The sequence below is a fragment of the Ovis canadensis genome, chromosome 14, assembly GCF_042477335.2.
Source record: "Ovis canadensis isolate MfBH-ARS-UI-01 breed Bighorn chromosome 14, ARS-UI_OviCan_v2, whole genome shotgun sequence".
Taxonomy (NCBI): domain Eukaryota; kingdom Metazoa; phylum Chordata; class Mammalia; order Artiodactyla; family Bovidae; genus Ovis; species Ovis canadensis.
Window position 1 is genome coordinate 47,448,230 of NC_091258.1, and position 27,742 is coordinate 47,475,971.

The window sequence follows — 27,742 nt, forward strand, 5'->3', positions numbered from 1 at the left end:
GTCTGCTCCCGTGAGGACAGAAGACATCTTCAAGTGAAAGCGCAACAAGTGCCACGCACACCGTGCTGGACTGACGGCTCTGCTCTCTCTGACTCTCCACCCACCATGTCTTGTCCCACTCTGCTACATAACCCACAAGGACCCTGCCCCCTCTCAGACTGGGGTCAGCTGGTGTGACCTGCTTTGGCCAATGGAGGGCAGCCAACATGAAGTCGAGACCTGAGAAAAAACTAGCGCTTCTGCCCTCTGGCCATCGCCATGGGAAGTGAATGCCCAGGCTGGCTCACCGGTCCCAGAAGAGGATCAGCAAGCAGACGAGAGATGAGTCACCCCAGTCACCCTCCCTGGGCCACCCCAGACCTGCCAACCCCTGGATGTGTCATCAAGCCCAGCCAAGGTCAGCAGAGCTGCCAGGCTACCCTCCCTGGACAGTCGAGCCATCAGTATGGTTGGTTGCTATACCATGTATCTGTCAATTAGTAAATGAGTTCCAATTTTATTTCTAAAAATTTAACGGTTGAATAAATTATCGATTGTGCAAACTACAATACCTTCTGTACAAGTTTTCTACAAAAACGTATCTTGCACTGTGAATTGACCGCTCCATCAACCGTACAGGCAACATCTAAAAGAAAACAAGTGTTATTTACTAAACTCAGGCAGGAAGGTCAGGAAGCCTGAACAATGACTGTTGCTCCCCTGCCTCTGGTCTATGCTGAATACAGAACTGAGACGCCACCGGGGAGGGGTGAGGGCGGACAACAAAGAACCGTGTGTCCAGCCTCCTTGGCCCTGGACCCTCCCTACGCCCTGAGGCTCGGTGGTCAGTGCAGCAAGGCGGGGCGGAGAGCCTGTGAGCTGCAGCCTTTTTCATGGGAGGGGTGAAGCTCTATTGGACTGTGGGTTTGGGGAGTGCTAGAAAAACTGCTAAGTGACGCCCGGGAAAGTGGTGGCAAGTGTGAAGTGTGGTAACTATTAATGACCCAGCAGGTGCATCCATGGAAGCAGAGGCAGAACTTTGAGAGGACAGGGTGTGGCTTTCTGCAACCCCAGCAGCAGGCCTGCCAACAGCTGCAGGCTGGTGAGGATCACGCAGTCCTTCACGACTGTAAAGGACCATGACCTACAGCAGGGGAGGACAACACTGATGGCGCCACTCTCCGCCAGCAGGCTCAGACCCTCCATGAGGCCTTCCCTTTGTCCATGGTGTCCCATTGGGAAGGGAGAGCTGCCCTGACTCCAGACACTTGAATGGGCAAACACTGCTCTCACTCAGCCTGCCCATGGCATCCACTGGGACCTGGACCCACAAATCAGAGGCCGATTCAAAGCCACAACCTGATTCAAAGCCATGTCCTCTCTCTCCTATCTGTCCATCCATCTTCCTTTCTATTCTTCCATCCTCTCCTTACTTCCAACTCTCTCCTACCCATCTTTTGTAGCTCCCCATTTATCCCTCTTTTATCCTCTTTCCTAGTCTGTCCACCTCTCTTTCTCTCTCTCTGCCTCCTTGCTGATACATTTCATTAAACAGAGGAACACACATATGGCCCATTATATGTAGATATACTAGACACAATTTCTGTTTGCAACTGAGTGCCCATTCAGGAAAAAGTAGGGCGAGTGCCAATCTCAGATCCTCTGACATGTAACTTTTAGACAGATCTCTGGGCTTCCCTTGTGGCTCAGCTGGTAAAGAATCCGCCTGCAATGCAGGAGACCTGGGTTTGATCCCTGGGTTGGGAAGATCCCCTGGAGAAGGGAAAGGCTACCAACTCCAGTATCTTGGCCTGGAGAATTCTATGGACTGTGTATAGTTCGTGGGGTCACAAAGAGTTGGACATGACTGAGTGACTTTCACTCACTCACTTGGAGAGAGAGAAATTCAAACAGTTCTACTGTATCTTTCTTCATTTTAAAAAACACAGATTCATAGAAGGATGAGAGCTATGGCTGCAAGTGCCCAGCCCTGCATCAAACCGCCGGCCAAGTGGCTGTGTCAAGAGACACTGGCCAGCGGATGTCCCGTCTCCTGTAAGGAGAGCCTCCAAAGCCAGTCACTCAGGCTGGGCTGCCATTCTGAACCACAGGTGCCAATCTGCATCTCCTCAGAGCCCGTGTTCACACCCCCCGGCTGACGAAAGGGGCCAAAGCAGCCATCTTTGTGCCCAGGTAATTTGCCCCAATACCTGATTGGCCCAGGGCTGGACACCGACCCAAGCTGAGCCAATCAGGTTCTTTCTCTCAAGAATCTGAACCAAGAACATGAACAGGCCTCCTGAAGGTTAGGTCCACGGTTCTCATGCAAACAAATACGGCTTGCATTAAAATCACCTGGAGGGCGTGATAAAACCCAGATTGCTGGGCCTTATCTCCAGAATTTCTGATTCAACAGGTCCAGGATGGGGTCAGAAAATGTGCGTTTCTAACAAGCCTCCAGGTGCTGCTGCAGCTCCCAGTCTGGGGACTACACTTTTGAAAACTGAGTTAAAGGGCATCGAGCCCAGGAGCCGGCAGGTCATGAAGACTTGGGCTCACGTGGCATCCCAGCAACTTCTTGGCTAGCTGAGGGTGGGGCTAGGGGCCCTGAAGCCTGGTCCTCAGAGAGTGGCAGGACCAGAGACCTGCAATCCAGAGACAGAGAAGGCTGAGCAGCTCCTTGTAAGGTTTCCCTTCCTGGCAACCAAATGCCCCTCATTTGAAGAAAACTGAAACCAAGGATCTGAGATGTACCTGCGGACGAGTGTGCTGGTCGAGCATGGTGAGCTGCACGTACGTCTGCAGCGTGAGGCCCCATCGACAGGCATCCCGGTACATCAGACCCTGCGGGGTGGTGGGGGGTGGGGGGAGAATACAGTGCTGGATCTGCAGGACTCCCCAACTGTGGACCCAGACCCCACCCATCCCTTGCTAGCAGCCAGAGCTGAGCCTTCTGACCGGGAAGGAGGTGGAAGGAGCAGAGGCACATTACAGCCCCTGCTTGCTGGGTCCATCCTTGGCAAAGTGCATAGGGTAGCTTCAGAGGGAGCCTGCGGCAGCCCGGAGCATAGCCAAGTGCAAACCCCAACTGGAGGTTTACCAGGGAACCTGCAAGGAGACCTGGGTTTCTTCTAGGAGGGGGTCGGGGTAGAATGAGCAGCTGGAGACTGCTCCCCCACCCCCACCCCACGGAGCCGGGGCGAAGCACTTGCAATGGTTTGGGACAGCCAACAGGAGGGCTCCAGGCTCCTTACACACCCAGCCAGGCCTCAGAGAACCTTGACCTCAGAACATCTACCTGCCACCGTTTCCCTGTCCCCTCGCCCGGTGCACAGCGAGGACACACCTCGTGCACTAGCACCGCCGTTCCTGTACACTTGAGAAGCTGGCGGTTCACACAGGAAACCGCACACTCACCAGAGGATTATGGCCTCGGACGTTTCTCCACTTGGGCACAGGCTCTGTTAACACCTGCCAAGAGAGAAGACGTCAGAGAGTGGCTGCTCCTCAGTTCTGAGCTCTGTGAAGGCGGATGAGTGTTAGGGGTAGGATGGGGACAGAGTCAAGACCTGGGCACCCAGGCTGGGCTAAAACAGTGGAGCAACCCTCCCTGCAAGGTCAGAGTTCCATCTAGACATGGTTCCTGGTGTGACTTCCAAAAAGGATCTAAGACCCTCCCTGTCCACCCCGTATACAAGTATACGCACATATCCCCTCCTCTGCTGCCATGGGGGCTCCTCGGGGGCAAGGGGAGTTCTCCCAACCACCCCTCCTGTTTTCCATCCTGTTCCTTACTGCCCACCAGAGGGCAGGCAGGGAGGTGAGAGAAGCCAGGAGGGAGGCTGCTTCGTGCAGCTTGAGCCCAGCTTCTGGTCTGGGGGCTCTGCCGTGACCCTGGCAGTGAGCTCTGCCTCCATTTCCTCTCTCTGATTTCTGCACTGGACACACCGATGGGCAAAGGATCATGTTTCTTTCAGTGGCTTCCCTAAACTGTGCAGGTGAGTTCTGGAAAGGATTTAAATGGTGTTCTTGGAGCCAAGACTTTGAGAATATATGGGGATATTTGGGGATCTTCAAGTGCATGTGAGCAGGTGCCACAGGTCACAAGAGATCAAAGGAAATCAATGCATGGGCCCCTTGAGGAGGAACCTCCCCCCACCTTTTACCCCTTTGTGCCTTTGCTCATGCTATTGTTCTGCCCAGTATGCCCACCTCAACTTATTTCACCTCAACTTTCATTACATGGAAAACTCGTACATATCCTTCAAAAGCCAGTTCAAATATCCCTTCCTCTGTGAATCATTCCCAGCCCCCTCCCAACCTTCCTCTCCTTCTTCTGGGTCTTCATTCCATTCCTATCCTGTGAGTAGCAAATGCTGTACCACTCAGGCTCACCAGAGGCTGAGACAGAGGCAGCCTTGACTTGCGCCCTATCTGTGGGACAGTCACTCAACACACACTCAGCATCTCCCATGTCAAGTACCACACTAGGTACCAAGGATACAGCAAGAGCAAAACACCCCAGCCCTGCCTTCATGCAACTTTAAAGTAGCTAGGGAAGTAAACATTAATCAGATCGTCACAGAAAGTTAGCACGTATTTTCAAACCCTGAGTAGTATAAAATAAGGATCCAGAGGGGCCAGAAGAACCTACACCAGGGAGAGTAACCTAGCTGGGGAGGTCAGAGAGCAGAGCTGAGATCTGAAGGGTGGTCTTCTTAAAGCCAAAACATTTTTGTATGCTGTGGAGCCAAACGAGGGCACAGGCCCTGGAGCAGATGGCCTGGGCTGGGACACAGCGCCATAGGCACTAGCCAGGCGACTCTGGCCGAGCCATGTGACCTCACTGAGCCTCTGTTTCCTCCTCTGCAGCTGAAGCAACAGTAGGACCTGCCTCACAGGGACCACTCTTCTAAGGATGAAATCAATTAGATCATCATGAAGCCTCAACACAGTGCCTGGCACAGAGTACCACCCTCATTAGCTGTTAATTCTCACTGCTGTTGGTGGTGGTGTTCATTAGCTCCAAGGTCTTCAGTGAGAATATGAGTGCTTCTAAAGCCAGGGGGCAGGCGGGAGGAATTTCCCTGGTCCAGTGGTTAAGACTCTGCACTTCCACTACAGAGGCAGGGGTTCGATCCCTGGTCAGGGATTTAAGTTGCCGCATGCCACTTGGCTGGGCTGAAAAAATAAATAGAGTGCCAGTGAGAGTTACACTGCTCAGGACAGGTGTGTCAGGAGGCCCCCAGAGCCCCACCTCCCTGGGTCTGAGGATTCATGAGGAGGACTCATAGGATCCAGCATATAGTCATACTCACAGCTAACTACAGTGGGAGGTTACAAAGTATAATCAGCCAAGGAAAAAGGTGCATGGAGCAAAGTCTGGGGGAAACCAGGCCCACGCTTTCAAGGGGTCCCTCCCTCCTCTTACACGGGATATTCTCAATTCCCCCAGCAGCATTTCTGCTGGGTAGGGCTGGTTTGCACCCTTTATGAATCCACCAAGCTTTTGCAGGTTCCTTCAAACCTAGTGTGGAAGCCGTACCTCGATGTCTGTTGAGTTGGAGAAGAACTCCAGGCATGTTGTCTTCCCACTGGCAATATTGCCCTCAACACAGATCTAGCAAAAGACAAATGCACGTTAGGACCAGATAGTGAGTGCCTGGGGGAGTATCAGGATGAATTTCTAGGAAAGCACTCAGGTGAACAGCATAACTCGTTCAGTCCAAGACCTCAGTGTGTACACAAAACCTCCACAGGAAAACCCCAAGGTCCGGTCATTAGCAACTAACAACTCAATTCCTCCCACCAGTGGCAGGCTCCAGACCCACCAGACCACCACCCTCTAGGATAGATGCTCCCTTTTGTCACCCCACAGACCCAACTTGTCCTCGGCCACCCTCGCTCTACCCTTCCCTAGCTCAATCCCTCAGACTTAGATTCTAGGCCAAATGGAATATTACTCAGCCATTAAAAAAAGAATGAAATTGGGTCATTTGTAGTGCTATGGATGGACCGAGAGTCTAACATGCACGTTCAGTGAGTCAGAAAGAAAAAAACAAATGTCATATACTAATGCATATGTATGCAATCTAGAAAGATGAGACAGATGGCTCTGTCTGCAGGGCGGGAACAGAAATGCAGACGTGCAGAACAAACGTGTGGACACCGGATGGGGAAGGTATGGGTGAGATGAACTGAATGGCACTGACATATAAACACTATAGTGTGTGAAACAGATGGCTAGTGGGAAGCTGCTGCACAGTACAGGGAGCTCAGCGTGATGCTCCATGATGACCTGGAGGCATGGGATTGGCCTTCCATGGGCCAGGCACCGTGGACTCAGGAGCCAATCCCAGCTCCCACTGAGCTCCCAAGTGTGAAGATGGGGACGAAAGTAAAAGGGAATTACAAGGAAAGATGTTCACGGTGCCGTGGGAGCACAAGGCCAGCCAGCACCACTGCTCTGGAGAATGTGCCAAAGTTTACCTCCGCCTTCCTCTGCTGTTAGGCCTTCATTCCAACTTCCCATGGTTGTAACTGATGCTGTGATGTGCCATCTGTCCTTGTTTACTTTTTTTGGTGGGCGGGAGGGGTTGCACAGCTTGTGGGATGTTAGCTCCCCAACCAGGGATTAAACCCGTGCCTCTTGCATGGGCTGGAAACACAGAGTTTTAACCACTGGACCACCAGGGGATTCCCTATTCTTATTTTTAAATAATAACATTTCATCTTTTCTGAAAACAGATTTTAAGCATTCTCACAATAAGAAATACAGGGAACTGACAAAAAAAAAATCTCTCCTGATTTCCAGAGATAACTATTATTTAAATGTTTAATCAGAATCAAAGTTTTCAGAGGCAAACAAGTTTGAGCCCCAAAGCCCCCACCGGAAGAATCAAAATATATATTTTCCTATTAAAGAGCCTGAGAAATCTGCCATAAGAAGGGAACTTGCCCAAATGTTCAACCAAGTGGGACCCATGCACATGAGGGAGCACTGTCAGCATTCAGCCATAAAAAGAAATGAAGTGCTGATAAACGCAATAAGGTAGATGCACCTCAAAACATAAGAAAAATGAAAACAGCTAGTCACAAAGACCAAATGCTGTATGACTCCATTTTATAGGAAATGTCCTGAAAAAGCAAATCCTCAGAGACAGGAAGCAGAGTAGTGGTTGCCCGGCTCTGGGGAAGTGACCGTAAATTGGCACGAGGTTTCTTTTCTGAGTGATGGAAATGTTCTAAAATTGGACTGTGATGTTGCACAGCTCCATAGATTTACTAAGAAATCATTAAGCTGTAAACTTAAAACAAGTCAATTTGGGGCTATGTACATAACATAATAAAGCCATTCTTTAAAAAAGAAAAAAGGAACACAGTTTAATTTTAATCTAATAGTCAAAAAATTAAGACTTTCCATTCTCACCCCTCAAATTCTCTCCCTCTCCCTCATACATACCCACTGTTATGACTTCCCAACTTTCCTTTAACCAGACTAACAATTTCTTTCCTTCTTTACCCCCTATAGACAGTTTATGTATTATTTCATTTGTATCATACTTTATATATTTTTATCCTCTTTTTTATCTCTTACAAAGTGTACTTTCCTAGGTCATTAAGTATTTTCAAAAACGTGATTCTGAATTGCTGAATAATATTTCATCACATAAGATATACCATGAATTATTGAAATCCCTACCGTTGCATGTTACATTCTCTCCAGTTGCTTTTATTATAAAATTGTGTTATTTTTCAATAAACTGTGCTGTAGTGAGCCTTCTTGTACATAAATCCTTGTCACTAGCTCCAATTATTCCCCTTCAATAGACTTTTAGGAGTATAATCAATCCATCCAAGGATATGTGAGTTTTTATGACTGTTGATGATAATGCCAAATTACCCTCTAAAATGCTATCTCAATTCACACCCTTTTTTCTAAATGAAAAAGATGGATGGAAGAGCATGTGCCTTCTACAATACTGTGCCAATACTGGGCATATCCCATCCTAAATCTTCATTCATTATGAATAATGATGTCTGTCACTAGGCATTCAGTGTTAGCCCCTGTGGGTTCTGTACTTTGCCAACATCGTCCCTGAAACAATCACAGCTTAAGAATTATTTGCATAGATGGGGAAAACTCAGGCTCTGAGAGGTTAAGGACTTGTCCATCTCTACTAAAGAGCACCACTGGGGCTTGAACCATGTTGTCTGATCCACGCTTTCCTTACTCCATTTCCAAAAACATTTTTTTCTCTGTTAGGGAGGTGGAGCACTTTCTTCTGTTTATTCAGTTCAGTTCAGTTCAGTCACTCAGTTGTGTTCGACTCTTTGCGACCCCATGAATCGCAGCACGCCAGGCTTCCCTGTCCATCACCATCTCCAGGAGTTCACTCAAACTCACGTCCATCAAGTTGGTGATGCCATTCAGCCATCTCATCCTCTGTCGTCCCCTTTTCCTCCTGCCCCCAATCCCTCCCAGCATCAGAGTCTTTTCTAATGAGTCAACTCTCCGCATGAGGTGGCCAAAGTACTGGAGTTTCAGCTATAGCATCATTCTTTCCAAAAAAAACCCAGGGCTGATCTCAGGACCGGTTGGATCTCCTTGCAGTCCAAGGGACTCTCAAGAGTCTTCTCCAACACCACAGTTCAAAAGCATCAATTCTTTGGCGCTCAGCCTTCTTCACAGTCCAACTCTCACATCCATACATGACCACTGGAAAAACCACAGCCTTGACTAGATGGACATTTGTTGGCAAAGTAATGTCTCTGCTTTTTAAAATGCTCTCTAGGTTGGTCATAACTTTCCTTCCAAGGAGTAAGTGTCTTTTAATTTCATGGCTGCCATCACCATCTGCAGTGATTTTGGGGCCCCAAAAAATAAAGTCTGAATGCTTCCACTGTTTCCCCATCTATTTCCCATGAAGTGATGGGACCAGATGCCATGATCTTCATTTTCTGAATGTTGAGCTTTAAGCCAACTTTTTCGCTCCCCTCTTTCACTTTCATCAAGAGGCTTTTTAGTTCCTCTTCACTTTCTGCCATAAGGGTGGTGTCATCTGCATATCTGAGGTTATTGATATTTCTCCCGGCAATCTTGATTCCAGCTTGTGCTTCTTCCAGCCCAGCGTTTCTCATGATGTACTCTGCATATAAGTTAAATAAGCAGGGTGACAATATACAGCCTTGATGTACTTCTTTTCTTATTTGGAACCAGTCTGTTGTTCCATGTCCAGTTCTAACTGTTGCTTCCTGACCTGCATATAGGTTTCTCAGCTATTACAAATTCCCTCAGGAAAAGTCTGTTCATATTTTGTTCACTTGAAAACATTAGTCACTTCTTTTTAACCCAACTTTGGAATTTATTTTGCAATTCTGGGCAGTGACTCACTCCCCAGCTGTAGCTCAGCCCAGATATTCCCTGTCCAGTTCAATCCCATGGGATGTCCCATAGGCACCTCAATTCATCACTCCCCCAATACCCGTTTACAGCTTCTGTTTCCATTCCTGTCTTCAGGAAAGGCTACACCATCTACCCAGACATTCAGGGCCTTCTCTCCTCACCCATCAACTCACAACACCTCTCCAACCCTCCTTGTGGGAGCAGCCTTCCTGCTGGCCTTTCCGCCTCCAGTCCAGCCCCCTATCTATGGTCCACCACCTCTTCCTGAGAGGTAAACCAGATCACATCCGGTGAAGTCTTTCAGTGGCTGCGGGTGCTGGGATCTGCCTCCAGTCCCTGTGCCTGACCAAAGGCTCTCTCCAGCTACCTCTCTGGGACAACCACAAACCTCAGGTTCTCATCCCTCTGTGACCTGCCCCTGCAGTTCTCACTGTTCCAACACTCCTGCCTTGCCTTGTCCTCCTTTTCCCAGGAGGCCTCAAGACTCCCCAAGGCTGCCCTCAGTCATCATCCTCGAGAAGCTCTGCCCCTACTCCCTGCGGCTCTAGATCCACCATTGTCCTGTTCACAGCCTCCCCCATCAGACCACAGGCTCACTAACAACAAAGGCTGCTGGAGTCCCAGGTCCACACGGGAACTCAGAGGATTTGCATAATTAAGAGCAGCTCTGGACCAGACTGCAAGCTCTACACCACTTCCTATGGACCACCTACTGTGTGTCTGGGGGATATCAGACCACACCCAGAAAGCACCAAGGACAGGCCTGGCTCACAAATCAATACCCACCTGGCTCGACTTACCAACCCCTCCCTCAGCTGTGGTGCCTGTCGCCATACCCTACCCCATGTCTAGTTTCAACAAATTTCCATAAATCTCAAGCATTTTCATCACCAGTACTCTCCATGTGACTGCTCTCCTTCCCAGGCCCTCTCTATCACTCTAAATACCCCCAGGGGGCCTGCCCACACCTTCCACCCTCTACAGACCCCAGCCAAGGTACTCCTGCCCACACCCACCAAGTAACTCCCTCTCCAGCCATTATCTACCAATCTGCAGCTCCCTGAGCCTCTGGACCAATGGTGACCAAAATACTGCTCCACCACAACCAGCTAAAGGCTTAAACACCATGGGCATGTCCAGTTTGACCCTCCTTTGACCTTCAACCTCACACCAGGCACAATCCACCCCCCCCCCCCGCTCCTCCCCCCCCCCCGCTCCTCCCCCCCCCCCCGCTCCTCCCCCCCCCCCCGCTCCTCCCCCCCCCCCCCCCCCCCGCTCCTCTCCCCCCCTCCCCGCTCCCCCCCCCCACCGCCCCGGGAGCTAGCATCTCGAAGTCACTGCACTGGCGGAACCCATGTCTATGGAGCCCCACGATTTCTTTGTGATCGCCCACTCACCTACCCTTCTCAGCATCCGTGGTCTAGGGGCAGCAGTCAGAAGGCCTGCCCTCACAGTCAGGCTGTCACCTACCAGCAGTCAAACTAACCTTCCACTTTACAAACCCTTTGTAATCATTCATCTATTCAAGTTAATAGTCAAAATTCACCCAGAGGCTATGAATACATGTATTCTCCTACCTGTGCAGATTCTTAGCAAAGAGACACCAGAAACTGGTAACAGAGTTGGTCTCTGGGGAGGGAGCCTGCGGCCCAGGAGTGGACCGCTCTTTATCCCTGGAGACCCCCTTGTATTTGTTCTTTTTTTTATGTGCACATATTCCTTCACTCTTCTCCTCAAAACATGTATTGCGTGTGTGTGTGCGTGTGTGTGTGCTACACATATATAATCCTACACCGGAGAGAGTGCACATTAGAAAGAGACTTACCACTGACTTTTTCTCTTTTTCATTTTCTCTATCTTTATCTAGAAAAGAAAGGAAACCAATTTTTTAACGCGATTTTAAATAGCTCACTCTTTGGTCATTGTTATGCTTGCTCCCTGGCCTAGAAATGTTTTCCAGTAACACCTGGGACCCTCCCTCGGCGGAAGGAGGCAGACACACCACTGCTGCCTATACTTTGAAACTGAAACTGCCACCTGGATCCTGTTGGCAAGTCTAGGCCACCAATGTGCTCAGCTCACAGAGTATATTATGCTTTCCACTGTCCACACTTTTTATATTTATGACTCTCACTGATGGGTGTCAAGCCAGTTAAAACGCAGAGTGGCCTCCACTCGAAGCTCCCAGGTAGGAGAGGTCAGTGGGTATGGACTTCGGCACAGGACTCAAGTTTCTCCTGCAGGCCCCGGGGCTGACATCGCGGCCCACCCAGCCCACGGCGGGTTCCGACGTGCCACTGAACTCCAGAACGTGGCTACAACGGGGGCTCTCATTTCTGAAGGGCAGGGTCTCCAGTCCCAACGGAAAAGGGAGGGCATTGAACCTACCCCACACCCCACCCCCGCTTGCTGGCACCTCCCCCAAGGCCGAAAGAATGGACCTAGGAGTGGCACCCGAAACCCTCGGGGAGGAGGTTCTTTCCACTCTTTAAAGGGTTCCGCAGCTCTGAACAGGAGATGGGCCCAGAGCCCCAAGGCGCCACCCGCTACAGCCGGCCAGGGTCCGGGGAACCTACCACCGACCGCCCCGCCCCTTCCCCAGGCCGCCCCAGGAAATCCCGGCGCCCGGAAGGAGGGGTTTCGGGTTCAAGCCGGTTCCACGAGCCAAGGGCGGGGAGTGGGGCTGATGGCCGCATCCGGGATGCCTGCAAGGGGAGCTGAGCGACGCGTTACCCCGAGGCCAGGCCCAACGCTGCGCCCCTCGCGACCCTGGGCAGGAAGCGGGGCTCCCGGGCCCATCGCGGCGCAGCGCCCGGAAAGCCCAGCTCCGCAGCGGCCGCAGCAGCACAGCCCGGCCGCCGGATGCCACAGGCCCAGCCATTCTTCCTGCGCGGGCCCGCGCGAGCGCAGCCGGGAGACGGGGCCCGCCTCCGCGCGCAGCCCGTAGCCCCAGCCCGCCCCGCCCCGCCCCGTCGACTCTTAAAGAGACCTCTTCTCATTTCACCCTCCCCCGAGAGGGTAAGGGATTCGCCATTTAGCAGCCTGGAAATCTCCGCGCCAACCAGATGCTGGCAGAATGAACCCATGATTTGGCAAGATTCGGGGCTTGGGTGGCCAATAACACCAGCGACTGGTTTGTTAATTAACTATTGAAAGTGAAAGTCGCTCAGTCGTGTCCGACTCTTTGGCACCCCATGGACTACACATGAAATTCTCCAGGCCAGAATACTGAGTGGGTAACTTTTCCCTTCTTAGGGGATCTTCCCAACCCAGGAATCGAACCCAGGTCTCCCGTATTGCAGGCGGATTCTTACCAGCTGAGCCACAAGGGAAGCCCTAATTAACTGCTGGAAAGTGCTTGATTGAGCATCTGTTGTATCCAGGAACCAGTGACAACTCACACGCTGTTATTTATTCTTCCCAACAAGCCTACAGATGGGTGCTGTCACTCCCATTCTCCCAGCCGAGCTGATCTTTGGAAACGGGTAAGTTTTAAAAAGTAAACAGAAGCATTCATTAAGGGGTGGAGCTGAAATTCCAGCCCATCTATCTTGCTTCACAGCCAGCGCTGTTTTCGCTGAACTTTGACATTTCCAGGATCTGGACTGTAAATATGCTAGATCCCTCTGGAAGCTATTAAAAAACTAGACAACAGGACCCAAAGGACTCGCTTATGCTAAGCCCGACTCACCAACCAAGACTTAATTATAGTTTTGGCTCTCCAGTCAATCAGGCATCATCTGATCAGCACTTGTTAGATCTGCAGTCCCCATCCTTTTTTGGCACCCGGGACCGGTTTTGTGGAAGACCTCCCCGCCAAGCCCCCTGGGGAGGAAGGGAGGGAGACGGTTTCAGGATAATTGAAGTGCGTTACACTTATTGTGTACTTTCTTTGTATTATTAGGACATCTGGTCCATCTCAAATCAGATCATCAGGTATTAGATCCCAGAGGCTGGGAACCCCTGAGTTAGGTAACCTGATAGACCCCCTGCCATCCCCTAGGAAAGTAATCTTGCAATAACCAATTTCCTTGTTCCCACTCCCTTCTGCCTTTAAGTCTTTCATTTTGTACACCTCTTCAGAGCTCCTTTCTGTTAGACTGGATAGCCGCCCTATTTGAATCATTTTTTTTGTTGTTGTTCAAATAAAATCTTAAAAATTTTAGTATGCCTCAGTTTATCTTTTATCAAATGTACAATCAATATGTGGTCGTCTGGACAACTAGGAGGTGGGGAGAAGTTGGCCTTCGGAGCTCCCCTGTAGGTTACCGGAAACGCATAGTGCGAACCGAACCCGGCTTTCTGGCTTTCCGCAGAGAGGGAGCCTGTGGCAGGGAGGCGGGGACCTGGCGTGCACTCAAGTGTGGCTGCAGTGACTTGCGTGTGCACGCGCCAGGGCGGGAAGCCTAGAAGCGCTGCACGTGGCCGGGGTGGCCGTTGCAGACTTGGCTCAGGGCCTGGCAGAGAGGTGCGCTGAATAGGGGGACCCGCGGGAGAGTGCTGCTGCTGGGTCTGCAGGGGCGATGCAGACCCTGAAACCGAAACCAAAGTCTCGCCCCTTCTGCTGCAGCGTAAAAGGCCACGTGAAGCTGCTGCGATTGGTGAGGGCGGGGCCGGGGGACTGGGGGGCGGAGTCCCAGTGCACTTCCCTGCTGGGAGATAAAGCCGCCAAGTAAGAAGCTTATTCTCCTCTCTTTCAGCTTTGTTTCTATCAAGGCCTTCTTAAAGGGAAGGCATTTTGCCTTACACCCTGGGGTTAGAAGGAGAGAAATAGGACAAGTGTCCTCTTCATCAGGAGCTTTCTGTACCCAGTAGTAGTAGCAAGGGTTAGTCACTCAGTCGTGTCCCGCTCTTTGAGACCCCATGGACTGTGGCCCTCCAGGCTCCTCGGCCCATGGGATTCTCCAGGCAAGCGTACTTGAAGTGAGTTGCCATGCCCTTCTCCAGAGGATCTTTCCTGGTAGCTCAGACGGTAAAGGATCTGCCTGCAGTGCAGAAGACCCAGGTTCGATCCCTGGGTCGGGAAGATCCCCTGGAGAAAGGCATGACTACCCACTCCAGTATACTTGCCTGGATAATCCCATGGACAGAGGAGTGTGGCAGGCTACAATCCATGGGGTCTCAAAGAGTCGAACACAACTGAGTAACTAACACTTCACAGACCCACTCATAAAGCAAGCTCTGCACACCTGCATGAATGGCCTACACTTGGACCCCCAAACCAAGTTACCCAGATTACCATGTGAGGCTGCTACTGTTGTACCATTCAGATGCCAACGAGGTTAAAACCAAAACCAAACAAATCCACTGAGGGGTTTCGGAGGATGCTGTGTTTACTTACTATAACTCACAAGTGTTTTGTTTCTGTTTTTCCCAAGCTTTATTGAGATATTTCATATATGACAAAGCTTACTGATTTAAAGTGTGACCCCATGGACTGTAGCCTACCAGGCTTCTCTGTCCATGGGAGTTTCCAGGCAAGAGTACTGTTGTGGGTTACCATTTCCTTCTCCAGAGGATCTTCCTGACCCAGGGATTGAACCCGGGTCTCCTGCATTGTAGGCAGATGCTTTACCATCTGAGCCACCAGGGAAGTTCCTGATTTAAAGGGTACAACTAAATGTTTTTAGTACACTCATAGGTGTGTAGTGATTTTTTTTTATCAATTTTTTTAATTGAAGGGTAATTGCTTTACATAATTTTGTTGTTTTCTGTCAAACCTCAACATGAATCAGTCATAGGTATACATATATCCTTCCTCTCTTTTGAACCTCCCTCTCATCTCCCTCCCTGTCCCACCCCTCTAAAATAGATACAGAGCCCCTGTTTGAGTTTCCTAAGCCATACAGCAAATTCCCCTTGGCTATCTATTTTACATATGCTAATGTAAGTTTCCATGTTACTCTCTCCATACATCTCACCCTCTCCTCCCTTCTCCTCAGGTCCATAAGTCTATTCTCTATGTCTGTTTCTCCATTGCTGTCCTGTAAATAAATTCTTCAGAACCATTTTTCTAGATTCCTTATATATGTGTTAGAATACAGTATTTATCTTTCTCTTTCTGACTTATTTCACTCTGTATAGTAGGCTCTAGGTTCATCCACCTCATCAGAACTGACTCAAATGTGTTCCTTCAGTGCAAGAGCATTCCCTTTTCTCCACACCCTCTCCAGCATGTATTGTTTGTAGACTTTTTGATGAGGGCCATTCTTACTGGTGTGAGGTGATATCTCATTGTAGTTTTGATTTGCATTTCTCTAATAATGTGCAATGTTGAGCATCTTTTCATGTGTTTGTTAGCCATCTGTATGTTTTCTTTGGAGAAATGTCTGTTTAGGTCTTTTCCCCACTTTTTGATCGGGTTGTTTTCTGGTATTGAGTTGTATGAGTTTCTGGTATTGCTTGTATATTTTGGAAATTAATCCTTTGTCATTTGTTTCATTTGCTATTATTTTCTCCCATTCTGAGGATTGTCTCTTCACCTTTCTCATAGTTTCCTTTGCTGTATAAAAGCTTTTAAGTTTATTCAGGTCCCACTTGTTTGCTTTTGTTTTTATTTCCATTAATCTAGGAGGTGGGTCATAGAGGATCTTGCTTTAATTTATGTCATCGAGTGTTCTGCTCATGTTTTCCTCTAAGAGTTTTATAGTTTCTGGTCTTACATTTAGGTCTTTAATCCATTTTGAGTTTATCTTTGTGTATGGTGTTAGGAAGTGTTGTAATTTCATTCTTTTACATGTAGCTGTCCAGTTTTCCCAGCAACATTTATTGAAGAGGCTGTCTTTTCCCCATTGTATATTCTTGCCTCTTTTGTCAAAAATAAGGTACTCATAGGTGCATGGGTTTATTTCTGGGCTTTCTATCTTGTTCCATTGGTCTATATTTCTGTTTTTGTGCCAGTACCATACTGTCTTGATGACTGTAGCTTTGTAGTATAATCTGGAGTTAGGAAGGTTGATTCCTCCAGCTCCATTCTTCTTTTTCAAGACTGCTTTGGCTATTTGAGGTCTTTTGTGTTTCCATATGAATTGTGAAATTTTTTGTTCTAGATCTGTGAAAAATGCCATTGGTAATTTGATAGGGATCTCATTGAATCTGTAGATTGTGTTTGGTAGTATAGGCATTTTCACAATATTGATTCCTCCTACCCAGGAACATGGAATATCTCTCCATCTGTTTGTGTCATCTTTGATTTCTTTCATTAGTATCTTATAATTTTCTGTGTAGAGTTCTTTTATCTCCTTAGGTAAGTTTGTTCCTAGATATTTTATTCTTTTTGTTGCAATGGTGAATGGGATTGATTCCTTAATTTCTTTTTCAGATTTTTCATTGTTAGTATAAGAAATGCAAGTGATTTCTGTGTATTGATTTTGTATCCTGCAACTTTGCTAAATTCACTGATTAGCTCTAGTAATTTTCTGATACTATCTTTAGGGTTTTCTATGTACAGTATCATTCATCTACAAATAGTGAGAGCTTTACTTCTTCTTTTCTGATCTGGATTCCTTTTCTTTTTCTTCTCTGGTTGCTGTAGCTAGGACTTCCAGAACTATGTTGAATAATAGTGGTGAAAGTGGACACCCTTGTCTTGTTCCTGATCTTAGGGGGAATGCTTTCAGTTTTTCATCATTGAGTATAGTGTTTGCTGTAGGCTTATCATATATGGCCTTTACTATGTTGAAGTAGGGTCCTTCTGTGCCCATTTTTTGAAGAGTTTTCATCATAAATGGGTGCTGAATTTTGTCAAAGGCTTTTTCTGCATCTATTGAGATTATCATATGGTTTTTATCTTTCAATTTGTTAATATGGTGTATCACATTGATTGATTTGCGTATATTGAAGAATCCTTGCATTCCTGGAATAAACTCAACTTGATCATGGTGTATGAGCTTTCTGATGTGCTGCTGAATTCTGTTTGCTAAAATTTTGTTGAGAATTTTTGCATCTATGTTCATCAGTGATATTGGCCTGTAGTTTTCTTTTTTTGTGTCGTCCATCTGGTTTTGGTATCAGGGTGATAGTGGCCTCATAGAATGAGTTTGGAAGTATTCCTTCCTCTGCAATTTTTTGGAAGAGTTTTAGAAGGATAGGCATTAGCTCTTCTCTAAATGTTTGATAGAATTCTCCTGTGAAGCTATCTGGACTGGGCTTTTGTTTTTTTGGGAGATTTTTGATCACAGCTTCAATTTCATTGCTTATAATTGGGTTGTTCATAAGTTCTATTTCTTCCTGGTTCAGTCTTGGAAGATTGAACTTTTCTAAGAATCTGTCCATTTCTTCCAGGTTATCCATTTTATTGCCATATAATTGTTCATAATAGTCTCTTATAATCCTTTGTATTTCTGCATTGCCTATTGTAACCTCCCCTTTTTCATTTCTAATTTTGTTGATTTGATTCTTCTCTCTTTTTTTCTTGATGGGTCTGGTCAAAGGTTTGTCAATTTTGTTCATCTTCTTAAAGAACCAGCTTTTAGCTTTATTAATCTTTACTATTGTTTCTTTCATTTTTTTCATATATTTCTGCTCTGATCTTTATGATTTCTTTCCTTCTAATAATTTTGGGGGTTTTTTGTTCTTTTTCCAGTTGATTTAGGTGTAAAGTTAGGTTGCCTATTCAATGTTTTCCTTGTTTCTTGAGGTAGGATTGTATTGCTATAAACTTACCTCTTAGAACTGCTTTTACTGCATCCCATAGGCTTTGAGTTGTTGTATTTTCATTATCATTTGTTTCTAGAAATTTTTTTTATTTCCCTTTTGATTTCTTCAGTAACCTGTTGGTTATTTAGAAACGTAATGTTTAATCTTCGTGTGCGTGTGTTTTTTACAAAAAACACTCACAAGTTTTGATCTGAGTGAGCACAAGGCCGATAGAGCCCAGAGCAAGGACAGTGGAACTGTGCATTTCTGGGGGTGTCAGACCTGCCAAGAGATTGCAGCCAGTTCTGGATAGAGGTTTAGGAGAGAATGAACTGTCATTTGGAGGATGGTGACCTGGATAGTTAGTGAAGTGGAAACTATCATAGGAGACTATGTTGAAGAATTTTAAGAAAAGGGGAAGGAAAAAAATAATTCTTAAATTTTAAAGAGGTGACCTATAAGAAGAGGGGATAGAAAGTTAAAACTTACAAGGAAACAGCTCCACTTAATAAGAGAAAGAGTTTTCTATTGGGAAAGTGGCAAAATAAGTGGCCACTTGGGAAGGCAGTACATTCTCAGACAGAAGAGGTACCAGGTGCAGGCAAGTACCTGGTGAGCATGTTGTAATGGCAGCTCAAACTCCAGGTGAGTGGGCAGGACAAACTGCACACAAGGCCCTTCTGCACCAAAGTCTTTGATTCCGAAAAATATAACATACTGCAAGTCAGAAGGCCTGAGGGAAGTTTAGAAAACTACTCGAGTTCAATGGGCTTCCCTGGTGGCTCAGAATCCCTCGTAAAGAATCCGCCTGAATCCACCTGTAGTGCAGGAGACCTCGGTTCGATCCCTGAGTCAGGAAGATCCCTTGGTAAAGGAAATGGCAACCCATTCCAGTATTCTTGCCTGGGGAATTCCACGGACAGAGGAACCTGGCTACAATCCACAGGGTCGAAAAGAGTCGGACATGACTGGGTAACTAACACACTTTGACTTCAAAGAACAGAGAAATTCCCTTGGGTTGGGAGTAAATAATCAGGAAAGAAGTGACTGGAAGGTCTGGGGTTCTGAAAGCTCTGGAACACTGGAGGAGAAACAGGATTTTGTGAGAAAGTTTTGATTTTTGACATACGCATTTCCTCCACAAACATTTTAAATATTTACTGTCTTCCCAGCCCTGAGTTAGGACTTGAAACAACAGACATCCAAGACAAAAGTCCCTGACTCATGGGGTTCTTCAGTTTAGACAGAGTCAGACACACAAGCAGATAGTGTTGGTGCTTGATAAGATGAAGTTAGGGCACAGAATGAGGCATTTAAACAAGGAGGTATCAGGAAGCTTCCTAGGGGGACATGGGTAGGGTTTAAGGGACAGTCACCTGAGTAAAGGCTTGGAGGCAAAAAAAAAAAAAAAAAAAGCATGATTTATAAGAAACCATAACAAGTTGAGTGCTGCCTTATTTTTTCCCATTCAACAAATATTTATTGAAAGCTGCCATGTGCCAGGCACTGTTTCTGGCTCTTGGGAAGTATCAGGGAACAAAGCAAAGATCCTTGTACTCACAGAGTTTATGTATTGGGGTGGGAGGGAGGAAAAAAAAACAACCAACAAACAGAAAAAATAAATAAATGGTGTAGTATTCTAGAAGGGGGTAGGTGCTATGGAACAAGAGAAAACTAAAGCCATGTAAGAGTATCAGAGAAGGAAGCATTGGAGAGGATGGTTGCAGACTGCAAGACTAGAATGGTCAAGTTAGGCCCTGTTGAGATGACTTCTGAGCGAAGCGTTAAGTGAGATGAGAGAGTTAACTATGAATACATTGGGTTAGCCAAAAAGATTGCTCAGTTTTTTCCATAAGATGTTATAGAAAACCCCAAACAAACTTTTTGGCCAACCCAAGATGAAGGAAGACGTGTTTTAGGCAAAGAAACACCCAGTACAATGGCCCTACGGCAGGAATGTACCTGAAGCATTCAAGCAGAAGTGAGAAAACCAGTACAGCGGGGCTGGAGTGACATGGGGACAGTGGGAGATGGAGGTTTTGAGTAAAGGTTTATATGATGTGACTAACATTTTTAAAAGTGCACCAGCTGCTATGGTGACAGTAGACTGGGGGCTGGGGGTTTAGGGGACAGGAGGATTATGCAGAGGCAAGGGTTAAAAAAAAAAGATGACCAGTTAGAGCTATTGCAGTAATCTGGGCAAGAGATGACTATGGCTCAGACCAGGCCTCTAGCAGAGTAGGTTATAAGAAATGGTCACATTTGGGATATATGTTGAAAGTAGCCCCAACAAGATTTGCTGATAAACCAGGTATGGTGTGAAAAAGAGAGAGGAGTCCGAGATCCTGCCAAAGTTTTTGGCCTAAGCAGCTGGAAGAATGGAACTGCCATCCACTGAAAGCCTGTGGGTAAAGCAGATGTAGCCAGAGAAACAGAAGTTCAGTTTTGGATTTCATTGTTAGAGATGTCTATTAGACATTCAAGTGGCCATACTGAATAGGCATTTGGAATATACAAGACTGGATTGTAGGAGAGATTGGCACTGCAGAAATGTGTGTTAAGTCCCTTCAGTCATGTCCGACTCTGTGCAACCCTATGGACTGTAGCCCGCCAGGCTCCTCTGTCCATGGGATTCTCCAGGCACAAATATTAGAGTGGGTAGCCATGTTTTCCTCCATGGGATCTTCCTGACTCAGGGATCAAACCCAAGTCTCCTGCAACTCCTGCATTGCAGGCATATTCTTTATCACTGAGCCACCAGGAAGCCACTGCAGAAAGAGGTATTTAAAGTCACAAGACTGATGAGATTATCAAGAGATGACTGTACATAGAGTGGAGAAGAGGGCCATGGATTGAGCCCTGGAACACTTCAACATTAAGAGGTTGGGGAGAGGAGGAATAACCAGGAAAGAAGAATGAAAGTGCAAGTCGCTGAATCATGTCCGATTCTTTGTGACCCCATGGACTGTAGCCTGCCAGGCTCCTCTGTCCATAGAACTCTCCAGACCAGAATACTGGAGTGGGAAGCCATTCCCTTCTCCAGGGGATTTTCCCAACCCAGGGACTGAACCCAGTTCTCCTACATTGCAGGCAGATTCTTTTCTGTCTGAGCTACCAGAGAAAACCAAAGAAGAATGAGAGAGAGAGTAATTAGGGAAGTGAGAGGAACCAAGAGTACGGTGTCCTAGAAGCCAAATGAAGGAAGTTCTCAAGAGAATGAACAACTGTGACAAATACTGATGACAGTTCAAATAAGATGAGGACTGAAAATTGAACACTGGAATTACCCTGTAGATAAACTGTCAACAGCTCTTTGCTAAAGTAGACAGGAGCTGAGTCATGGAAGATTCGAACACCATGGTGAAGGGAGGCTCTATTCTGAAAACCATGGGGAGCCACGGAAGGATTTTAAACAGGTGGAGTGTTGTACAGATCTTCATTTTAGAAATTTCACTGTGGGACCTTGGTCATGTCAGTTCAAGGAAAAGATACTGAAGAGCAATAATTGGAGTGACTAAGTGGATTCCCAAAATGTTTAGGCATCAAGTCAGCAGGACCTGATGACTGGTCTGTTGTGGGCAGTAAGTTGGAGCAGTGATCTTAGGTTTCCAGGGCAGGTGAAAAGTTAGATGGTCGTTATCACCAATTAAGATAGTGAATACAGGAGCAAGGGACAAGGTGACATCAGTTTTGCCCACGGTGAATTGAAGATTCCTGTTGGTTATTCTGGTGTTCTAAATGGCTGTTTATGTGTGAGATGTTGAAGATACACCTAGGGTAGAGACTCAGATTTATTGAGCAGGTTGTGAATAGAATCTAAACAAATGTCAGTATTTTAAAGTGATGTGTAAAAGGAAAGCCCGCCAAGGCAGATTGGTTTCAGGGGAATAAGAACTCAAAGAGGTGACAGGGGAGTCAAGGAGTAGAAAAGTAGGAAAAAGCCAATAGCAAGTAAGTCATGGGGGTCCAGTAGCATAAGGATTGAAAAATGTTTGTTAAATCTAGTAATTTTGAAATCAGTGATGATCTTGGCAAAAGCAGTCTACATGGATGAAATGTTTGAGATATTAGTGAAATGTTGAAAAATTAACTGAAAACGAAGGCCAGGAGACAGGAAAATTATAGTAGCTGTAAGTATGGATTGAGGGAGAACCCCGGGTGACTGAAATCACGGGAAATGTGCCCAATTCCGAGGTTACAGATGATGGGGACCGAAAAAGTGACCCTTGATTTCATAACCCATGAACTCAAGACCTTATCTGGTTCAGTAGAGTAAATGAAGTGATTTGAGATATGTTGCTGATAGTAATTATATTAATTATAAAGAACACATTATTTAGTAACAAGTTATATTTACTGTAAAAGAAACTGACCCATTTAGAAGTTTCAAAGTAAGCTACTTTTACACTAATAAAGTAACTGATAGAATTATGAATAAGTAGCCTAGATAGATCCGAGGTTAAAAAGAGAATGTGGATGCTGACAGACTGATCATAAGTCTAGTCAGCAAAGACTCCTGCCAAAACCATTTTCCAAGTACACAAAGACTTGGATAAAGCTGTATCTCCCATAAGAACATCACAACATCAACAAACTCTCAGGGACCTACCAGCTTATTTTTTCCTTTAAGTCACTTATCATTTCTCTTTTCTATATCTTCATTTGGAAATGAGGAGATTAGATTAGATTAATTATCTTGGTTTTTTTTTCACTTACGTTTTTGTTCATTCTAATTGCATTATGTTTAGATAAGAGAAAATATGTTAAAAAGTGATGTATCAGAATTGTTTTTTTTTTTCTTTTCTTCTCCACAGGGTTCTTCAGAGAATTGTTTTTCTCTGACACTTTGTTTTAAACTTTCCTTCCCAGTATGTTTCTTTTAAAAAATAATTTTTATGTATTTTTGACTGTGCTGGGTCTTCGTTGCCACATGAGTTTTCTCTAGTTTCGGCAAGCAGGGGCTCCTCTCTAGTTGCAGTGCCCGAGCTTCTCATTGTGGCGGCTTCTCCTGTTGCAGGGCGTGGGCTCTAGAGCTCGTGGGCTTCCGAAGTTACAGCACGTGGGCTCGGCAGCTGTGGCTCCCGGGCTCTAGGCTTAGCTGCTCCGTAGCATGTGGAATCCTCCCAGACCAGGGATCGAACCTGTGTCTTCTGCATGGGTAGATGGATTTCTCACCACTTAGCCACCAGAGAAGCACCCCCAATGCTTTTCATGGCAACCTTCTAAGTTTAAATTTGACGGTAGATTCCAGATTTTTGTTACAAGTTAAGGAGTGATGAGGAGGATAAGGAATTATAACAGCCAGTACACAGGCTTATTTTGAGAAGCATTATAGGGAGAAGTAGAAAATGGGAATTTCTGTGGGGAGCAGATGAAAGGAAGGGTTGTGTATGTTTTAAGAGAAGACAACTTAGAGACTTCCCTGGTAGTCCAGTGGCTAAGGCTCCATGCTCCTAATGCAGGTGACCTGGGTTCAATCCCTGGTCAGGGAACTAGATCCCACATGCAGCAAGTAAGACTCAGCACAGCCAAATAAATAAATAAATATTGTTTAAAAAGAGAGAGAGAAGATAACTTAGATATGTTGATAAGATGATGAGGAAAGGAGCTAGGGCAGGAGGAGAGAGTGAAGGTGTGAGAGGGAAACGGAGCTATTTAGTGGGAAAAGATCAAGGGCGTGGATGTGGGAAGGGATGGCATTAGGTATACAAGTGGAGAACTTAATTAAACAAAACAGGAAGGGACACCTAATTCTCTAAAATGAGAAGAGAAGTCGACATCCGTGCATTTTAGACCGCCTCTTTCAGATGTGTGTGTGTGTATAAAGAAGAAACCCGTTTATTTTGTCATTTTAGAATCGATCATTTTTACAGCTTAACCTTGTTCAATCATCACTGAAGAGGTCGTGTTTGTTTTTTTTCCCCTCTAGGCACTAGCTGCGACATCTATGACCTTTTTCATCCTAGCACAAGCGCCAGAGCCGTACATTGTCATCACTGGATTTGAAGTCACTTCTACTTTCTTTTTCATACTTTTATATATACTCAGACTTGATCGATTAATTAGGTGTTTATTTTGGCCTTTACTTGTAAGTGTTCAGTTTCATTGTTAACTACTTTTTCCTGCCATAGAGAAACATTTTAATAAACTCTGTTGTTTAGTTTTTGTAAACCTTTAAGGAATCTCTAACAGGCTTAGGAAGGAGGAACGCTATCCACTGCTAATGTGCTCTGGGGAGATCCTCAGGGAACCAGAGCAACCGTTGAGCATGGATTCTCCTCGGAGCTCCATCTATAGGTAGATAACGGCTGATGCTTCTGTTAGGGAAATTCACTTAAGGGTAGATCATCAAAATAAATTTAACATCATGGTCAAATAAAATCATAGAACATTCTTAATCTTTACCTCCCTTTGACGTTCATGTTGATATGACCTCAAAATTAGGGAACAGAGATAGAGACAGATACACAAGTATCTACATCTTACATACCCCTGATCACTAAATGGAAAATCAAAATAATTTAGAGGCTGAATAAAGCACAATGTTATCTTACTTTAAAATGTCTGTCATCATTGATGCTAAATAATTTTTAACTCATCTTGTAGAACCGTTTTCAGTAGCATAGGGACTTTACCTGTCATACTCACAGCTTTAGGAATAGCTGCCCAGTGGAGTGCCCAGATGGTCCAGAAATTCTTGAAATAGGCAAATTGAAGATATTAGCTAAGATTCTTGGTCTGTCAGCCTGGACCATAAGCTGGTTCTAGGAAAACCGGAGCAACTTCACTGCTCCTCTTTCAAGTCTTAGCCCCAGAATCCTGTGTCCTTAGGTCTCCTTTCTGAGACCCCTGCTGGCTTTCCACCCTTTGGCCGGACTGGGAGCTGCACTGGTCTCATCCTTTTCGGTTCCAGAGCACTCGTATCCAAGCTGATAACCCTATATTAGGGGACTTGGCCTGGTGGCTCAGCAGGTAAAGAATCCTCCTGCAATGCAGGTGACCCAAGAGCCTCGGCTTCAATCCCTGGGTCAGAGGAAGATCCCCTGGAGTAGGAAATGGCAACCCACTCCAGTATTCTTGCCTGGAAAATCCCATGGACAGAGGAGCCTGGCAGGCTACAGTCCATGGGTCGCAGGGAGCTGGACACTGAGCAACTAACACTTCATTTCAACCCGTATCAAGGAGAGAGGACTCTAGAGCTGTTCTCAAACCATAAACATGCCTTAAGGTGGTGCCTTCTGGAACCACTTTTGAAGGCCAATGATGAGCATTTCAGGCTAATCACAAGCTGAGAACATCCCCAAAGTGGAGAGCTGGGGGAAGGATAGGATCTCTGTGGCGTCTCTCCGAACTCCTCCCTGTGCTCCACCGTGGAGCTGGACCTGACTGCAGTAAGGTCTGGACAGGAGATGACAAAGCCTTCCTTAGGTGGCCCTGTAACATCATTTAGTGGCAGAAAGGACTCAGCTAAATTATCCCAAAGAGATGAAGAACATGGTTCACATCCTGTTCATCTTATACCCTAAAAGTTATATAGTGCTCTTCACACTCTGCTTTCCCAAGGTTAATAAAACTAGCACATTTTAGCATTTTTTTTTCCCCAAACTGTAATAATTCTCTGGAGCTTCTTACATGTCCCAGTAATAAACTTGGAAAATAAATTTCACAGAATACATGGAGAAGGAGCGTGGCCTACGTGCAGCATACTGAAAAGTAGCCTCCAAATCTCTGAGGCTCAGCCTGGGCTGATACTGTACTCTGAGAAATGATGCTATCTGGCCAACTCAGTTATCACTCCATCATGAAACCCAGACTCCTCTCTGCTCTTGAGCCCATGAAAGCATTTATTCAGCAAATGTTAAGTATCTGCTAATCCCAGGTTCTATACTAGGCTCTTTGAGAAAACAAAACACAAGTCTTACACCTGACAGGCTTTCCATATAGCCAGGAAGCAAGATTGATGAGCAATTCAGTATAATATTAATAGGTGCTCCCTGGATGGTATGGAGGTTCCCAGGAGGAGAAGGAAACCAAATCATAATAGGCTTGCCTGAGGAAAACTACGCCTGAGTTGAGGGCTGGAGGATGAAAAGCAGTCAGCTGACTGATAACAGGGCTGAGCATTCTCCCAGTACAGGGAGCAACGTGTGTGTGAGGTTCTAGGTGGAGAAAAAGCTGGGCCCTCAAGGACCTGCAAGAGTTCTGAGTGGCCGCGAACCAGAGAGGAGGCAAGAGTAGAGATTTGAGAATGGGCTGCCGTCTATGGGGTCGCACAGAGTCAGACACAACAGAAGCGACTTAGCAGCAGCAGCAGCAGCAGCAGGAGGTCAGAGCATGCTAGAATTCAAGTGCCCTGGGTTTTAACCCAAAAGCCACTGGAAGCTTTGGGAGATTTTTAACTAGAGTGACACAATTAGCTTATATTTGAGGAGATCGCTGCTAGCAATGTCAATAATGGCTTGAAGAGGGACAAAACCAGAGGTGGGTCTCATAGACCCCTTAGAAGTCTGTTATCATAATTCAGACATGAAAATGAGGAAGGCCTAAATCAAGGTTAAAACTGTACCTGGAGAGAAGGAGTGTTGATGAAAACTGATAAGATTGGGCAACAGAAAAAAATCAAGGAGAGCTGCCATTTAAAGAACTGTCTTAAGAGGGTAACAAGACAGGAAGTTTAGGAGGAAGAATAGGTTTATTCGAGGGGAGAGGTGGATAATGAGTTCAGCTTGAGAAATAGAAGGTTTTAGTGCCTTATGGGACATTCAAATGGAAATGTTCAGGTCTGAGGCTTAGGAGAGAAGTTAGAGCTGCAACTTTGGGGGAGTTATCACTTCGTGATGGGAAAATGGCTCCGAGGGAGAGTAGAGCAAGATGAAGGCAAGACTGGGAAATATCAACATCTGGCGTGAAAGGGAGGAGTGAGTAGGCAGAGAAGGACAGGAGAGGACCCAAGGGAGACCCGTGTCCCAGAAGTTAAGAGAGGAGAGCATTTCAGAAAGAAAGGAGAGGTGACTAATGTTAAAAGTAAGGCGAGAAAACCCAGAAAAAATTTATATATATATATTTTTTTTCACTGTATTAACAGAGGCCCCCGGTGTGGGCAAGTGACAGTAAAGTGGTGGGAATAGTCAGACTGAGCAGGGGAGGAGACGGCTGTGGGCAGAGGGTCAGCACTGAGCTGAAGAAACCTCCCAGGGACCAAGGAGGGTAACGAGCAGAGTGAGGTCCCTGCAGAGTGGCCGGCAGGAGCGAGGCCGGAGCACAACTGGGGACAGTGCCTGCACATAAGTGAAGGACACCAAGATGGCAGAAGATTCCAGTTAATCTACGGGGTTGGAGGAAGGGGGAAGGTAACCTGTCAATACTTCTATCAATGGCCACTGTCTTCACTGATTAGGAAAGGGCTCGGTCACCTGCACAGCAGATCTGTGGCGCATGTCATTGTCCCAGAGGTGTAGTACCTAACACAGTTCATAGAGCAGGTGTCCTCTGACTGGGCCCCTCAAGTGCTCCAGCGACAGAAAACACACACAGTGAGGCAACCCAGGTTTTTGTGGTGATATGTAAGAACAGGCTCAAAATTTCTAAGAAACCTCCATTTTTGTAATTAAATTTATAGTCTACTCCATGGCATACTGATGTTCGGTTTTTAATAGAAAAACAAGGCTTGAAACCACTATTAAGGATCACTGATATTCTGGAGCAGACGCATCCTTCCCT

At 46.3% G+C, this 27,742-nt stretch overlaps 2 protein-coding genes across 10 annotated transcripts in view; one reads left to right on the forward strand and one right to left on the reverse strand.

Moving 5' to 3' along the window:
- The window catches only part of TK2 (thymidine kinase 2), a 46,396-nt gene that overhangs the window by 13,578 nt on the left and 5,076 nt on the right, over positions 1-27,742 (reverse strand). The window contains exons 1-6 of one of the 5 annotated variants that reach the window (XR_011248644.1): positions 12,119-12,322; positions 11,211-11,248; positions 5,525-5,599; positions 3,397-3,450; positions 2,734-2,823; positions 552-625 (exon numbers count right to left, since the gene is read on the reverse strand). Coding sequence is in view for 4 of the 5 variants with exons in the window: in XM_069550019.1 (XP_069406120.1) it covers positions 552-625; positions 2,734-2,823; positions 3,397-3,450; positions 5,525-5,599; positions 11,211-11,248; positions 12,119-12,266 (479 nt within the window). In the remaining variant the exon portion in view is untranslated. Of the gene's footprint in view, positions 1-551; positions 626-2,733; positions 2,824-3,396; positions 3,451-5,524; positions 5,600-11,210; positions 11,249-11,961; positions 12,341-12,699; positions 12,873-27,742 lie in introns of those variants that run through there. The other 4 variants (XM_069550021.1, XM_069550019.1, XM_069550022.1 and 1 more) reach the window with 4 other exon arrangements.
- CKLF (chemokine like factor) overlaps positions 12,028-27,742 on the forward strand; it is a 31,047-nt gene continuing 15,332 nt past the window's right edge. For 2 of the 5 annotated variants that reach the window (XM_069550026.1, XM_069550025.1), the window contains exons 1-2: positions 13,817-13,986; positions 23,952-24,110. In XM_069550026.1, the coding sequence (XP_069406127.1) occupies positions 13,909-13,986; positions 23,952-24,110 (237 nt within the window). In that variant the 5' untranslated portion in view covers positions 13,817-13,908. Of the gene's footprint in view, positions 12,618-12,813; positions 13,551-13,816; positions 13,987-23,951; positions 24,111-27,742 lie in introns of those variants that run through there. The other 3 variants (XR_011248647.1, XR_011248648.1, XM_069550027.1) reach the window with 3 other exon arrangements.